The 17,631-nt window shown below is 41.6% G+C and overlaps 1 protein-coding gene across 2 annotated transcripts in view; it reads right to left on the reverse strand.

Annotated features, from left to right (window-relative positions):
- The window catches only part of stk11ip (serine/threonine kinase 11 interacting protein), an 82,034-nt gene that overhangs the window by 19,073 nt on the left and 45,330 nt on the right, over positions 1–17,631 (reverse strand). For both annotated transcript variants that reach the window (XR_014031196.1, XM_081380321.1), the window contains exons 17-22: positions 17,058–17,226; positions 15,965–16,119; positions 15,555–15,870; positions 13,520–13,620; positions 11,816–11,913; positions 5,811–5,989 (exon numbers count right to left, since the gene is read on the reverse strand). Coding sequence is in view for 1 of the 2 variants with exons in the window: in XM_081380321.1 (XP_081236447.1) it covers positions 5,811–5,989; positions 11,816–11,913; positions 13,520–13,620; positions 15,555–15,870; positions 15,965–16,119; positions 17,058–17,226 (1,018 nt within the window). In the remaining variant the exon portion in view is untranslated. The remainder of the gene's footprint in view (positions 1–5,810; positions 5,990–11,815; positions 11,914–13,519; positions 13,621–15,554; positions 15,871–15,964; positions 16,120–17,057; positions 17,227–17,631) is intronic.

A 17,631-nucleotide genomic window follows, 5' to 3' on the forward strand; every position in this document is an offset into this window, starting at 1 on the left:
ATAAATTTGAAGTTTACAACTTAACAGATGGTGATGCAAGCGTTTTGTTAAGAATGTGCTTGCCTGACACTTTGTCTAGAGCCTTAACTAAGAAAGTAAAGGACAGAAATGCTAATAAGTCAAAGAGGAAAAAGGCACTGCTGGAAGTCTTAGGTGTGATGTCAGTTAATTGGGATAAAATATCTGAGATGCACATGAGGAAAAGGGAGCACCCAGCAGCATTTTCAGAACGATTATTGGCGATGTTTAAAACTTTCAGTGGCAATCCTGATATTACTAAGAATGATGTCACTTTCAAGTCTGCCTTGATTAACAAATGAGACCCACTCACCCGGTCTGCTGTGACAATGCTCTGAATATAATGGCATTATTGCTAAAATGACACAGTTTTACAACAATAATGCTAATGCAAATAGTCAAATGAAAGCTGCCAAATCTAGACATCCAGTGGCTGCCTTTGGAGAGAGAGAATGTTCTACATTATCTAATGGTTTCCATCATAGACCAAGGAGATTTGCAAGAATAAATTCAGTAGGTGTTATTCTTTGCTATGCATGTGGAAAAGCTGGTCACATTGCTAGACATTGTCAAGACAATGAGAGACCTCTTCAAAGCTTTGTCTGTCATGCATGTGGAAAGGATGTTTGAATGTGAAAATATGCTTGTGGGGGGAAGGGGGGCAACCTCTGCTTCTGATTATTGTTTCAGTATAAGCATTGCGATGTTGGTCTGAAATGTGTAACCTCTGGGAGAAAGATGATATGGTGGTTTGAATGACGAGATGGTCAGTAGAACCAATGGAGCCAGGTGATTTTCTCAAGAAAAATAACAGAACACAGAGATTTCCAGACCTGCAAGATCCAGAACTCCAGGCCTAAACGATCTTAAAACCCTGAGACCGACCATGGATGTAACTGATGGAGAGGCACAGACTCGAACAACACCAGTGATTGCTATTCCAAAAGGACTTACAGTCCAAGTGGAAAAGAATGGACAATGAGAAGAGAAACAAGAAGAGATCAAACCATTTCAGAGACTATGGACTACAAATGGTCATCAGTATTTGCACATAGATGGAAAACAAGTGGGCAGAGGACATACCCACACTAAGAAATGCACAAAGACCATCTATTTAACTATGCCTTCACCTATGCACTCACTATTCCTGCTTGTAATATCCTGAACGATGGGTGAAATTTATATTAATTGCACTTTTTGTGTTTATTGCCTCTTTAGATGAATCGCTTGTTGTATTCCTCAATTGTAAGTTGCTTTGGATAAAAGCGTCTTTTAAATGAATAAATGTAAATGGTGCAGTTGCTCTGATAAATCACAAATGAAATCGTCCAAATGAGTTGCTGTGAGAAAATGGTCCAAATGGATTGTTGTGAAAAAAAAAAAAAAAAAGTGTCAGTTTCATTGTTCAGATCGAACAATGTGCCATTTTTTGTAATCAGGTTAATGTTTTGTTTTGCCTCCGCTGTATTGTGATATTTGTAACACCCTTTTGTTCCTCTGTTTTCCCAACAGTATGTGATGAAAATGAAAACCATAAAAAAGAACACTGGGATGGACAGATAAATACTCCAGGTCTTTTGTCTGGTTGCAACTAGTTCCTACAATGTGTAAGAGTGTCAGATATATGTCAGCTTCTAAGATCACAGTGGCTGTGACAGAAGGTTACTGTTTCCACAAGTATCCTTTCTGAGCTTGGCGTACTGGTGGATCATGGTTGAAAGTTCATACCCTGTCAGCTGCTCCAGCTGTCAGCTAATTTTGTTTTGCAGATCTCCTACAATAGGTCTACATGGGTCTACATCCAAGGTCAAAAAACACTTTCTTCATAATATACATTGCAGCATCACCTCTTTTCTCATTGTCTGAAACGGTTTGATTAAGGATTCATTCTCTCTAAACCCCTCCTTTCCAAGAGCCTCCTCTGCTCTGGGCTGTGTTTCCCAAAAGCATCGTAAGCCTAAGTAGATCATAAAACCATTGCCATCAATGGTCTCTACGATCAACTTTGCTTACGATGCTTTTGAGAAACGCAACCCTGATTGGTCTACTGCTTTCAGCGCATGTTGGAAACGAAACGGCCATTGCCATATCTGATTTTCAGCTCCGGAGGCTTCCTAGCACTTGTATACAAAGTGACATAAACATTAATGAGGAAGTGCATGCAAAGTACAGGGTGGGCCATTTATATGGATACACCGTAATAACATGGGAATGGTTGGTGATATTAAAGTCCTGTTTGTGGCACATTAGTATATGTGAGGGGGCAAACTCCTCAAGATGGGTGGTGACCATGGTGGCCATTTAGAAGTCGGACATCTTGGATACAACTTTTGTTTTTTCAATAGGAAGAGGGCCATGTGACACATCAAACTTATTGGTAATGTCACAAGAAAAACAATGGTGTGCTTGGTTTCAACGTAACTTTATTCGTTCATGAGTTATTTACACGTTTTTGACCACTTATAAAATGTGTTCAATGTGCTGCCCATTGTGTTGGATTGTCAATGCAACCCTGTTCTCCCACTCTTCACACACTGAATGGCCCCCAAGGTCTCCCGATCTGACCCCCTTAGATTTTTATCTTTGGGGTCATCTGAAGGCAATTGTCTATGGTGTGAAGATACGAGATGTGCAGCACCTGAAACTACGGATACTGGATGCCTGTGCTGGCATTTCTCCTGCGGTGTTGCTATCAGTGTGTGAAGAGTGGGAGAACAGGGTTGCATTGACAATCCAACACAATGGGCAGCACATTGAACACATTTTATAAGTGGTCAGAAACTTGTAAATAACTCATGAACGAATAAAGTTACGTTGAAACCAAGCACACCATTGTTTTTCTTGTGACATTACCAATAAGTTTGATGTGTCACATGGCCCTCTTCCTATTGAAAAAACAAAAGTTGTATCCAAGATGGCCGACTTCTAAATGGCCACCATGGTCACCACCCATCTTGAGGAGTTTGCCCCCTCACATATACTAATGTGCCACAAACAGGACTTTAATATCACCAACCATTCCCATGTTATTACGGTGTATCCATATAAATGGCCCACCCTGTAGATCTGATTTCACAGCGCAGAAAAAAAAGAGTCTTCTCTACATGCCAACAACACAAACCAAACTCTTCCAGGCCTAAGGTACAACTGCAGTGTTTGAGGGCAGGTCAAAGTAGACAAGGAAGCCTATAAAGACTATAGGCTGGCATTATGCAAATTTGTTACAAACCTACTTAGGTTTGTGCAGGAAGTAAGACTGAAATTACGGTTGACTCTCTTAAGTTCTCTAGTTTAGATTTGGTTCTTTCTTTTGGCAGACAATAATTCGGTATGGTAATGGTAATTGAACAACAAAAGAGAAAATCACTCAGTGCACTCGGAAACTGAATAACTTTTGTATCTTTTTTTGTAACTGTGATTGTAAGGATTAATATGTATTTCATTTTTTACAGTGAAAACTAAGGGCCCTATCTTGCACCCAGCGCATTTCACTTTGTACACCGACGCATGCATCATTCCTATTTTGCACCCGATGCACAGCAGACTTTTCCTTCCACAGACGCACGTCGGTAAATAAGGGAATGAACTTGCGCTCCCGGGGGCGGTTCAGCGAAAAGAGGCGTGTTCAGTTGCAAACGTTCCCTGGTGCTATTTTGCAGTTCCAGAAAACAATTCCGCCACAGACCAGGAAAAACCTAGTCTCAAGTCTGTGGCGCGTTATTCAGATGCTATTTTAAGGGTGCATGCTTGGCCATAATGTAGCGTGTGCACGACGCGCATACACTTTGCTTCTCTCATCTACACAGTAGCCACAGTTGCCATTTTTGCAAACCATACATAATTACAAGGAAAAAAAATCCACATGAGGGAAATCATTGTGGTGTCCATGAATATGTGAAAAAATAGGCATAAATCTAGCTTACAAATTTACCCAAATTATTATATGCCTATTTACCAAAGCTAATTTGGGTGGGTTTCTCCCATCCCCATAAAATGTCACTACTCTGTCTTTAACGCCCTGACTAGAACGTTGGTCTCCTCGGCTGTGAACCGCTCCTGGCGTGCACCTAGCAAATCCGACATTATAATAGCAATCCGCAATGGAACAAGCATGCCTGCTTGAATGTGAAATGACGCTCTGATTGTTTTATTTCACGTTACGCCCAAACCACACCTGAGTGATGTAACTATTTCAGACCAACACATTTTAGATTTGCACCGGGCGCAAGAGTCATTTATCCCGCCGGTATAATAGCAACAGCCCCTGAGATCCGCCCACAAAGTTACTTGCGTATCGCGTTCGATACTTGCGTTTCAGATCATTAAAATAGGGCCCTAAGTGTTATTTTATATTTGATTAGCCAACTCAAATATTCAATTTCTGTAGTATTTCTTATCTAAATACTGCTGTAAGACCTACCTGAAAAACTTGCACTGTTTATTTCATTTGTATCTTTATGTATTTATTTGTACAATTGTCTGTAATTTATTATTTTATTACTGTTTACTGATCTTTATTTTGTACATTTTTTAAAAGTTTGAAATCAAGCTTCCTTGTTCTTCCTTGTTTCCAATGCTGTTCCAGGAGATCTACCTTCCCGGATATTTCAGCTCCAACCCTGATCAAAGGCTCCAAATCCGATTATTCGTGTATCCGATTGGATTCTGATCTAAAATTATTGAAGTGTGTATCGCAACTGTTCAGATCCGATTTGTGTGTCCATGCAGCTCTTTCGGTTTCCGGAATATCTGCATTGGTTTCTATGGCAATGATGTTGTGTTGGTAGGTAAACACCAAATACAACAACCGCAACATGGAGGGGTTTGCAATAGAGATGTGGTCTTGTTTAAAGGGGATTTATCATGAAAATCAGACTTTTTCCATTGTTAAGTGCTATAACCGGGTCCCCGGTGCATCTACCAACCCAGAAAACGTGAAAAGTGACAAACCAGTAACTTTGTTTTGGAGAGCCTTTCTTTTCAAGCATGCCCAAAAATAAGCAGATCAGACTTCGCTCCCCATCTGATGTAGGAAGGGGATCTTATTATAATATTACCGCCCCTTAATCGGCAAATTTCCACCCACGGTGCCACCATTTGGTTTTCACAAGCGACAACAGTGTAACTAGTTCTAACGCAATGGCAAAAGTTCAAGCAAAGCATGCAAACTGTTCTGTCGTTCTGATGGAGGCGGCAGCGGAAGCAGCAGCTCATTTGCATTTAAAGAGACAAACCCAAAAACATGTTTACAAACATGTCTCCGTTATATTGTCATTTTCTACTCGTCCGGCACTTTGGAACAACACAGCCTTGTTTTGGCAGCGACTTTCAGTGCGTTTCCTATAATATCGTCTGACGTTTAAGTTTTACATGGCATGCAGAGCCGTCAGACTGAAACGGATTTCCAATACATGTGTTTTTTGGCCATTCACACTAGCTAAATCTGAACCGGATATGCACAAACATCAGATTTGGACTGACAGTCTAAACGTAGCCTTAAACACTACGTTCAAGGGGACACATAACTTCCCATTTTTTTGGAAACCACCTTCATTCATTCAGTACTTCCTTCTAAATCTTGTGTAAACTATTCTTTTGCTTTCATCCAGGAAGCAAATCTTTTGTTTGTTTTATTAAACAATAATTAGTCATGTTGAACTGCTAACCAATCAGTCAAACAGCAAACCTGCTAATCCACTGCTCACCCAACATTGTTTTTAATACATTTTCTTAGCCAAGCCTTTGCTATTTGTCATTTCCACAGAGCAAGAGCATACAAAAGGAAGCCTTGCCTGTAAGCTTGCTGAAGAACAATTTGCAGCGGGCACTGTTTCGCACTAGTAGTGTGTACGCTGCTGCCCCCTCATCAAACTCCAGATGGATGCTCTGAGAGCCCAGACCCACCTCCAGATAGCTGAGTTCACACAACCGATGGCTTTCTCTTTTCCGCAGCCAGTCTGAGGGTTGCCCACTGCATAAGGAGTGAGAGACAGTTAAAGAAAGGGATAGGGAAAATGGAAAGAAAAGAGATTATATATTTAAATCAGATGAATTCCCTTTGTCCGTGAATTTACAGATAAAATAAGTTAGTGGAGATTTAAAGCAACACTAAAGAACTTTTCATCAGAAACGAAGAAAAACAAAATAATGACTATTGTAACGCTTGCCGTAAAGCAAGTCAAATTTGTAGTTTCTTATGTCTCATTCGAACTACAGAAACGCTACTCGATCTGACAAACTTGCATAGTGCGGTTATAGCAGATATAGGGCCGCAAAGCGAATGCAGAAGTGCCTTTCACCCTGTTACGGCTTGATGAAACACTGAAACGATTTTAGAAACATCATTTTAAGGTAAAAAAAGTTATTTAGTGTTGCTTTAAACCTTAAAGAGTTAATTCTCCCAAAAATGAAAATGTATATGAATTTATTTTTCAGCCAAACACAATCAGAGTTATATTAAAAAAATATCCTGGCTCTTACAAGCTTTATAATGGGAGTGAATAGTACCATTTTTTTGGAAGCCCGAACAAGTGCATCCATCCATCATAAAAGTAATCCATACGACTCCAGGGGGTTAATAAAGGCCTTATAAACTGTAATCACTAGCTTCTGGATAACGGCCATCCCCACGCTCACAAGAGAGTCGAGTTCCGGCAAATGACGCAGGCATAGCGTAAGCTTAGGTGAGAGTAGACGCCTCTCGCAGTTCAAACAAATAGGGCTGGGCAACAAACTCAAGGCCCTCCGACATTTCTCTTTAAAAATTCTAATTTTAGACTTTTGATTCATGACCGGTGTTTTGTTTAGTTCTATCCTCTGAACTTCCTCAATACGTCATGCGTCGGGTCAAGAGTTCACTCTTCCGCCGGAACTCGACTCTCTTGTGAACGCGCAGACGGCCATTATCCAGAAGCTAGTAATTACAGTTTATAAATTTATAATTCTGGATATTTTTCTTACAAAAACGCATCGCTTTGCTTCAGAAGGCCTTTATTAACACCCTGGAGCCATATGGATTATTTTTGGTATTGGTACTTTTGGTAGTGATGGATGGATGCGCTTGTTTGGGCTTAAAAAAAAGGTGCCATTCACTCCCATTATAAAGCTTAGAAGAGCCAGAATATTTTTTTTATATAAATCCTATTGTGTTTGGCTGAAAGAAGAAAGTCATATACACCAAGAATGGCTTGAAGGTAAATTATGGGATCATTTTCATTTTTAGGTGAACAAACCCTTTAACTAGATTTACATTTCCTGAACATGCAGCAAACATATAGTGTTAATCCGGTCACACACTGGACAAGAAGCCCCTCGCAGCATTGTGTAGAGGGTGTGACGACGCACAGGTATCAAATGCCAGACACATCATTGTGTACTTGCATTCAAAACTGAATTTATCGCTATGAAGGTAAAAGTTAATTTTCAAGTAATAAGTTGATGACTTTGAAGTTTGGTGTATGAAAAACAGTGCAGCAGTACAAACTGAACTTGTTCAATCTTCAAACTTGTTAAAGCTGACATGTCACAAAACTTTGTGTTCAACTTTTAGGACAATGTGTCTCATCCACCAGACATTTACAATCTCAAGTGTAAGGTACATTAAGGTTTTTTGCTTCTAAAATCCTGCGTCAGTGCTGCTTTTTCATTGTAGTCAGGTCCGAATCTTCAAGATTGTGTAACCCTGTAGGCATTTTTGAGGAAAAGTTGTTATACCACATTTTTAGAAAGTTCAATGTCTCCTGAATAAGGATCCATCGTATAACATTGAAATAAGGGTTCCATTTTCTTGTAATTGTCATTGAAACAATAGGTGCATTATTCAAAGCCAAAACACTACAGGTGGATAGGGTAAAAATTTTAAGTTATAGATATCACCATAAAACCTTTCCAGTTTTTCACTTACATAGAGACAGACATTTTTTGTATTACAAGTTTTCTGAAATGTCATGTTTACATATGCAAATGAGGCATACCAGTATATATATATATATATATATATATAATTCGAGGGGCAGGCATACCAGTGCGCGGTTCCCCCTTTCGGGCTAGCCCTGTCTCTTCGCGTCTTCACAAAGGTTGTCGAGGCAGCCCTTGTTCCTCTCGACGACTGGCTGATCCTAGCTCACTCTCGAGACAAGGTTTGCGAACACAGGGACCTAGTGCTGCGGCACCTAGCTTGTCTGGGCCTTCGAGTCAACTGGGAGAAGAGCAAACTCTGCTCCGTGCAGAGGATCTCTTTTCTCGGTATGGAAATCGACTCGGTCGCCATGTGCGTGCGCGCGCAGTCACTGCTAATTTGCCTTCGTCAGTTCGAGGGCAAGAGTGCGTTTCCACTGAAACTATTTCAGAGGCTCCTGGGGCATATGGCATCCGCAGCCGCAGTAACGTCGCTCGTCTTGCTTCATATGAGACCGCTTCAGCTTTGGCTTCGCGATCAAGTCCCGAGGTGGGCATGGCAACAAGGCACGCTCCGAGTCCCAGTGACTGCCTTCAGACCTTCACCCCGTGGACGAACCTCAGTTTTCTATGGGCTGGAGTGCCCATAGAACGAGTTTCCTGGCATGTTGTTGTATCAACAGATGCCTCCATAATGGGCTAGGGCGCCATGTGCAATGGACATGCTGCCGCAGGCTCCTGGACAAGACCCCAGCGCCTTTGGCATGTCAATTGCCTCGAGTTGCTGGCTGTACGTCTCACCCTGCACTGCTTCTGTGCGTTGCTCAGGGGTCAGCACGTATTAGTCCGATCAGACAATACCGCCACAGTAGCGTACATCAACCGACAAGGTGGTCTGCGCTCCCGCCGTATGTCGCAACTCGCCTGCCACCTCCTCATATTGAGTCAGAAGCATCTGAGGTCGCTTCGAGCCATTTATATCCCGGGAGACCTGAACCGTGCAGCTGATATGTCTCGGTTTCGGCCTCTCGCTGGAGAATGGGGACTCCATCCCCAGTCGGTTCATCTGATTTGGGATCAGTTCGGGGACGCACAGGTAGATCTGTTTGCCTCCCACGACTCTTGCCACTGCGACCTGTTTTATTCCCTGACCGAGGGCACGCTCGGCACGGATGCACTGGCGCACAGCTGGCCGCGGGGCCTCTGCAAGTATGCGTTTTCCCCCAGTGAGCCTTCTTACGTAGACTTTGCGCAAGATCAGGGAGGACGAGGAGCAGGTAATTTTGGTTGCCCCGTATTGGCTCAACCGCACCTGGTTCCAAGAACTAGTACTCTTCGCGACAGCACCTCCCTGGCCAATTCCTCTGAGAAAGAACCTGCTTTCTCAGGGACGGGGCACCCTATGGCACCCTCGTCCCGATCTTTGAAACCTCCATGTGTGGTTCCTGGATGGGACGAGGCAGGTTTGAGTACCCTACCACCAGCGGTGGTGGCTACCATCACTTCCGCTAGACTAGAGCATCGTCCACGAGACATGCCTATGCGTTGAAGTGGAACCTCTTTGTCAACTGGTGTTCTTCTAAACTTAAAGAACCCACGAAAGGCCCGATCAGTGTCGTGCTTTCCTTCTTGCAAGAAGGGTTGGAGCGAAGGTTGTCTCCCTCCACCCTGAAAGTGTATGGTGCCGCCATTGCCACACATCATGATGCAGTTGATGGTAAGTGCATTGGAAAGCACGACCTGATCATCAGTTTCCTGAGAGGAGCGAGGAGACTGAATCCTCCTCGCCCTCCTCTCGTTCCCTCTTTGGACCTCTCTGTGGTTTTAACTGCCCTGCAGAGTGCTCCCTTTGAGCCTCTGCAATCAGTGGAGCTTAAGTTCCTGTCAATGAAAACAGTGCTCCTGGTTGCATTGGCCTCCATCAAGAGGGTAGGGGACCTGCAGGCATTTTCGGGTGACGAAGCGTGCCTGGAATTTGGACCGGCTAACTCTTACGTGATCCTGAGACCCCGGCCTGGATATGTGCCCAAGGTTCCCACCACACCCTTTCGAGACCAGGTGGTGAACCTGCAAGCGCTGCCCTTGGAGGACGCAGACCCAGCCTTGGCACAGCTCTGTCCAGTACGCACCCTCCATACTTACATAGACAGGATGCATTGTTTCAGGACTTCAGACCAGCTCTTTGTCTGTCATGGTGGGAAGCTGAAGGGAAAGGCTCTCTCCAAGCAAAGGTTGTCTCACTGGATAGTGGACACCATTGCTTTGGCTTACCAGCAGCAAGGTCGACCATGCCCCCTTGATGTGACGGCCTGCTCCACCCGGAGTGTGGCATCCTCTTGGGCTCTAGCGCATGGCGCCTCGCCAACAGACATATGTAGATCTGCAGGCTGGGCGACACCTAACACGGCCTCTGGGCAACCCCCACGTGTGTAGTCCACTGTAAGCCTCTCTGAGCATGTGTCTTTCCCTCGGCAAGCTACCTTGCCACCCCTGGGTTTGAAATATTCCACCTGCAGCTGGACACCCCAGTGATTCTCAATATGCAGCCCCCTGGGGTCATGTGTATTCCAAGTCCCCCCCTTCGGGCTGGGCATAATTGCATATTTCCACTGATATATGCTTCCCAGTGTACCTTGGCATAATTCCAGCAGCCATTAAAAACTATCCCTTTCATGTTAATGTTGTTTTTTCATTGTTTACATGTTTAAATATTCTGAGAATGCATAGTTTTAGTTCTAATGTTTAATGTTTAAACTGCAACAAATGCATTAAAACTTTTTTTTTTTGGCAGCCATTTTGTTTTTATTGTTTATGCCAAAACAGTGATGTTTACAACTTGTTATACGGCAGAAATGGATTCAGCACCTAAAAATCATATAGAAACAACACTTGAAGTACTTTTCCTCAAAAATGCCTACTGCATCTTATCCAGGGCTATTTATCTATTTTGGGACCTGACTATTGTCATGACCAAGTGTGTCGTACACGTCCTGAAAAGTGAATCCAAAGCATTTTGATCGCCCACTGGTGGCTGGCTGCAGTATAAGTCATAAACCCCACCCTCTCCATGTAATTGAAAACGAGTCAAATAAAAAAATTCCACTTATCACACAGATATATGTTCAAGTAAGTTTAGTTTTAGTTTGTTATTTGATGCTATAAAAATGTGGTGTAACGTCATGATTGACTGCTGTTCTTGCGATTGAGTCTGCGGAAGCAGGAGTGTGTGGGCGGGATCTTGATACTGCGGATATTTTGGCTTCATTTTTCTACAGTGGAAGAAAGCTGTTCATCTTTTTTTACAGTCTATGGTCATGACACTAAGCACAAATCTTTTTTCCATCTTAATTTCTATGTAAGCTGAGAGTGATGATATAACAGTCCAACAACACTGAAATATCCACACCACTAATTGCTCTAAGACTGACAGCCTGTCAGAAAAACACAAAAGTCCCAGTGATTCTCTCCAGATTACTCTTCTTGTTGCTGTCATACAACAGTTCATTATACATTTGCAATCATGCTGTTTTTCCCCCAAATATCAGCATGGCTGTGATTACCTGTGCAACAAGGCCATGGTGACATAAATACAGCCTTCTTATGTGAACTTGTTTCAATGTATATAAATAAAACCCAATTTGACACTAATGTATGCTGAGGATACTGATTAGGTGGAGTGGATTGGATATTGCACCAATTACATTTACCCCGCTTACACATAAAACTCACTAAAACATAATAAGGAAAGAATTAGTGTTTTTGTGTGTGTGTGTGTGTGTGTGTGTGTGTGTGTGTGTGTGTGTTTTTCTAGACTTCATAATACACTTACTTAAAAGTTCATTTTAGTGAACAATAGTTAGTTGCACTTTCAGAACTGAAGAAGTTAACAGAAGTTGCTTACTCAGATTGTGAGGTGATTTCTAAGATGTAGATGTACTGGTCTGACACAACCATGAGGGAATGGAACTCCACTGCATCTCCAAACTTCACAATGGACATCTGAAATCAAGTGAAACCACAAAAAAAGGTTAATACAAATAATTACAGCTTTTTTAAAAAATGCTGAATGAAGCACTTAGAAATGCAGAATTTATTTCAAACACTTGTAATCACGACTAAAAACTTTTCAAGCCAGTTTGGTATAAATACAAAAGAATGCAATTAAGTAGTTTGCTGGATTGCATTAGAGTCGTATGATCGTATTTTAAGCGTTACCAGCACTTTGGAATTTGAAATTAACAAAGGGAAAGACAATGGGCCCTATCTTCCACCCAGCGCAATTGACTTTGTACACCGACGCATGTATCATTCCTATTTTGCACCCGCGCACAGCGGACTTTTCCTTCCACAGAAGCACGTCGGTTAACTAAGAAATACACTTGCGCTCCCAGGGGCGGTTCAGCGCAAAGAGGCGGCGTGTTCCGGCGCAAACGTTCCCTCATGGTATTTTACAGGTTTAGAAAACAATTCCGCCACTGACCGAAAAAAACTAGTTTAAAGTCAGTGGCGCGTTGCGCATGTTATTCATATGCTATTTTAGGGCGCATGCTTGGCCATAATCAATGTAGTGTGTGCACAACGCGCATACACTTTGATTCTCTCGTTTAAGCAGCAGTTTTCATTTTTGCAAATCATACATTATTACGATAGATAGATAGATAGATAGATAGATAGATATAGATAGATAGATAGTTTATTATAAAAGCATACATCTAGCTTACACATTTACCCAAATTATCATACGCCTGTTTAACCGAAGTTAATTTGTGTTTCTCCATCCCCAATGTCACTTCTCTGTGTTTTACGGCCGTGACGAGAACGTCAGTTAGTTAGTCTCCTCGGCTGTGAACCGCGCCTGGCAAATTCGCCGTTATAATAGGAATCCGCTTTAGAACAAGCGTGCCTGCTCTTAAAGGGAATGTGAGATGACGCTCTGATTGGTTTATTTCACGTTACGCCCAAACCACACCTATGAATAATGAAGCTACTTCAGACCAACCCATTTTAGATTGGCGTCGGGCGCAAGAGTCATTTATCCCGCCGGTATAATAGCAACAGCGCCCAAGACCCGCCCACAAAGTTACTTGCGTTTCGCGCTTGATACTTGCGTTTCAGATCGTTAAAATAGGGCCCAATGTCTCTAAACTGTGAGAGTGCAAAAGGCTGGTGTGGAGAGAGTGTATTAAATTAATTTAATCTCATGGTCCTGCTGTGGACTTCCTTATGAGATTGTTTCTTTGGAGAAAACCAGGTGGCTAAGGCAGAGGGCACCCAGAAGGGGCCAAAGGGGCAAGTTTGAATATATTTAGAGTGCAGGATACCAGTAAAATAATGAAACTACACTGAGAAATTCATAGTTCACAATAAAGAAATGCACCCATTTTCCATACAGATGATGACTTTACCCAGCATGAGAACATGTGGTTCAGCATGTGATATGGTGGAATGTGGACTGTGAGAAATGTAGCAATAAAGTAGCATAAATTTACCTTCATGAATAAAGGATCTAACATGGCTACTTGGTTGCATTTATTTGTCTTGCGCTATTCCCAAGTCTATTTTTTCAGTTCATGTTCATGAGGGCATAGTAAACAGGTTCTCTTGCCTTTAAAAAGCAGCGAAGCTCCTCTTCTCCCCCAAACACTTCCACATCCAGGAAAAGCTGGAGCCGATGGTCTACTGTCTCTGAGAGCAGGTCAAATTGACCTACAATGAAAAGAATTATGATTAAATCCCTCAATGGGATAAAAAGGTAAAGGCTATTGTGCCAGAAAACATCGAAATATGACAGCATATTTGTAATATCAATATAATATCTGTAATTCTAGCTATATCTATACACTTGGTTAACATGGTTTATGGCCAGGAAGGTCGGCCATATTGGGTATTCACTTGGCTTTATTGTCTGGTACTAATTTAGTGTGTCACATCTACAAATACAAGAGGAAAATTAACTTCTTCTCTCTAAAGTCATCTTTACAAAGCACATAGTTTGGACACAGAGTTTAAATCAGGGCATATGCAGAGTTTTTAAAATCAAAAGTAAGAGTTTAAGAAATTTTTAAGACCTGCATAAATAAAATCAATTCTGTACATCCATGCGGAACAAACCCATGCAATCACAAAATAGCATGTTTTTACTTAACTAAATAGGCTGCAGCACACATTCAAATGCAAAACAAGGTAACTGCAAGTTTAAAATTATTAAGACATGATTTATTCAATACGTACTGAAGATGGTGGCACTACGATACATTTGAATTAGAGGTCAAACGATATAGGTTTTTGCTGATTTGCTAATGTGTTTAAAGAAAGTCAATAACCAGATTTTTAAAACGTTCTAGTAAAATACACATATTTAATTAACGTGTTAAATAACATTTTAGTTTTCCTTTCTGTAATAGAACAGCACATCATTGCCTTCAGTTTAATTGTGGAGTTTAATAATCACATTAGGACGTATCACGATTCCTGTTTTTCCACCCACAATTTTAAGATGATAATTATTTAATTAAAAAAATGTTAATTAAGGGTGTATTCACACCTGCCTTGTTTGGTTCGATTGAATCGAACTCTAGTTCGTTTCCCCCCTTGGTGCGGACCTTTTGGGCAGGTGTGAATACAGCAATCGAACTCGGTTGCGGCCCAAACAATCAAACCGAAACCCAGCTGAAGAGGTGGTCTCGGTACGGTTCCAAACGAACTCTGGTACGGTTCGTTTATGGTGTGAACATGAACCGACCCAATTGCAGAAAACTGCGCCTTTTTATGTGACTGCTCTTATGAGGATACTTAACAAAACGGACATTTTGGCATAATGGTGTCTTATTATACAAACATCCCAAGTCTCCCGGAAGTTCCGGGAGTCTCACGCATGTCGATAGCAGCTCCCTGATGCCAGCAAATCAGTTAAAATCTCCCGGAATCTAGAGCGAGCGAGCAAGAGCGCGTGCACGGCAGAGAGAGAGAGCAAGAGACCTTGCGTGTGTGTGCCAGCTAGTGTGCCACAAGAAGCGCATGTAAGGACCCAAGCAATCAATTATCAGTGCGGGCGGGCTTTTATCTATACTACCATAGTTTCTTCATATTGCATTTGTAGAGAATAACACCAAATCAGTAAAATAACAAATATTACATTACAAAATATCTCCATGCTGAGCCTGTTTTTGCACTTCCTGCTTTTCCCTGCTTGAGAATTCCTGTCCAATGAATGGACGACCTTAGCAAACGTGTGGTTTTGTTTACACATTTTGGTTCACTTGCAAAAAAAGCAGTGTGAATTCGAACCGTACCAAACAAAAAAAATCAACATTCTATTTGGTCCGGACCAAAGCAAGTGAACTATAGGACTTTCCTGGTGTGAATACACCCTAAGATTATTGTTATACCTTTTAAGACTTTCTATGGCCTTAAATTTGATCAAACTGAATTTAAGACATTTTAAGACTTGTTAGTTTTTTCAGTTCTATGCAATTCAAATGCCATTCCTAAAACAGGCCTAGGCCCAATAATTACAATGTTTTGTGTTATTTCAAATAAAAACGTGAATCTGTTTTTTTTCCAGGGTAGTTTCATCTACTTTAGTTTCTTTATTTTTCTAACCACCCTACTGATCTTCATCCCCAGAGTGGACCACCTACCATTGCTGGATCCTTCTGTGTGCTTCGGTGACTGTTGGTCCTGATGTTTTTGATAGCCGTTGTAGCAGGAGTTGTCAGCGACCTTCTCTTTAAACTCCTCTGAGCTACCCTGCACCTGTCCATCCGTAGTGCTGAAGTTGATTAGTTGAGAGGTTCTCTGGTCAACCAATGCCTCATTTTGACTGGTCAAACAATTGGACAGGAAGCTATGGGCTGTATGAAAGTAAGCTGTGGCTCCCTCTGTGGAGGCCTCTGAATGCTGAGTCAAATGGAGGGGGCTGCCACGGGATAGCAAAGACTGTCCTGGGACCAATGACTAGAGGAATGAAGCAAGTCAAGTAAGTGAAAAGAGAACAGTAATGGAGAACTGTCATGAATAGATCAAGCCAAAAGACCATACAAACCCAGACCTTGTTGTGAAGGGGAAGGACAGGGTTGTCCCTGTCATCAAATGTAAAGTATCTGGCATCATTCTGTTCCAATGGTGTACTGGTGGAAGGAGCTGATTGGACAGCCAACTGAACCACATGATCGCTATTGCACTCTGAGCAGATGACAGTACAACCTGTTGAAAATAATAAAAATCACATAAAAAAATATAATAAGGTATACAAAGATAAATGCTCATGAGATATCCAGTCCATATAATATAGTTTAGGCATTCAAATATGGCAGATAAAAAGAAAATCAAAGAGATGTACATAGAGTGTTTAACATGTTCTTTCCTTCAGATTTATTTTAAGAATGTTAATGCTTTTAAAATAAACACCTTCACTGATCTCTGCCCCCATGCAGAATCAACTATGTGTTTGGCCCAGATGATCTGCAGGACGCCAAGCAAACAGACTGAAAGCAGCTGAACAAATGTCCTAGAACCTCTGGTTTGCATGTTTTAAAACTATGCAGTGCTACAGAGGAGGATAAACTGTGTTTCAAACCAGTCATTAAAAGAAAAATGGCCTGCAAGATGTAACAGTGGAAAAAAGTAAAACTCTATTAAGTGGGTTATGCTGAAAATTATTGGCTGCCTAATGGAGTCTCAAGATAAAGCGATCACACCCAGTGCTTGGCTACCATTCTGTATTCATGAAATTCTTTAGTGAGACATTTTAGCCAGGTTCAGTCATGCTCCAACAAGATGATCACCCACTTATGGTAAGTCAGATTCATGTTTTTTTTATTAGCTTTATCTTGTACTGAAAGCTGACCTAAAAAAATTCTGCCATGCTAATAACCAGTATAAATCAAATGGTTTAGCCTCAACCATCATGGCACATTAGAATAAGGTGTTTAATTGCAATGAGGTGGAAGTAACCAATGTCATACTAGAGAGAATAATTGTAATTGTTTTAATACAGTACTAGTAAGTTGTTAAAAGGTACATGTGTTTGAGCCGCTCCCTGGAATGTTCTGGCAGGAGTATAGGTCCGCCTATCCATCAAAGGCCTTGCTCATGAAAAGGAAAAAAAATGCTCTTTTTGATTTTTAGGGCCATATCCTTACTGTCATTCCTTAGCTCCTCCAGGTGGCTCAGGCTGTTGTCTGACTCAGTGGCTGGCTGGCAGAACTCAGCTTGACACTTCAGGCACTGTAGCCAAACTGTCTCAGGTCTCTCCTCATCCACTTGCTGCTTGTTTTCCTCCACGACTCTTGAAAGAACCTCTGCTAATACCTGAGGAGACAAAATTCTCATAAACTCATCAAAACCAGTCAAAAAACAGGATAATATAAGGTCAATTAGGTAACATGTTGCTTTAAATTCCACACATGCTATTTTGTGGGAATGTGTACTTAAAAAGGACACGTTGTTGTCAGATGTAGATTTGGTCGAATCAACCATTTCAAATATAGCAAAGGCTCAGGTTGCACAGGTTGTGAAATAGTCAATCACACAGCTTATGGTGGACCAATCTGCAAATTTGAGGCCAACACCGATCACTGATATTTTAACACCAAGATCGACAGATACCAATAACCAGCATTTATCCTTAAAGGGGAACTTTTATGCAAAATTCACTTTTAAAAGGTGTCCACAATAAAAATAAACATCAAAGAGGTGTGTGAACTCGCAAGTACA

The sequence above is a fragment of the Scardinius erythrophthalmus genome, assembly GCF_964197995.2.
Source record: "Scardinius erythrophthalmus genome assembly, chromosome: 12".
Taxonomy (NCBI): domain Eukaryota; kingdom Metazoa; phylum Chordata; class Actinopteri; order Cypriniformes; family Leuciscidae; genus Scardinius; species Scardinius erythrophthalmus.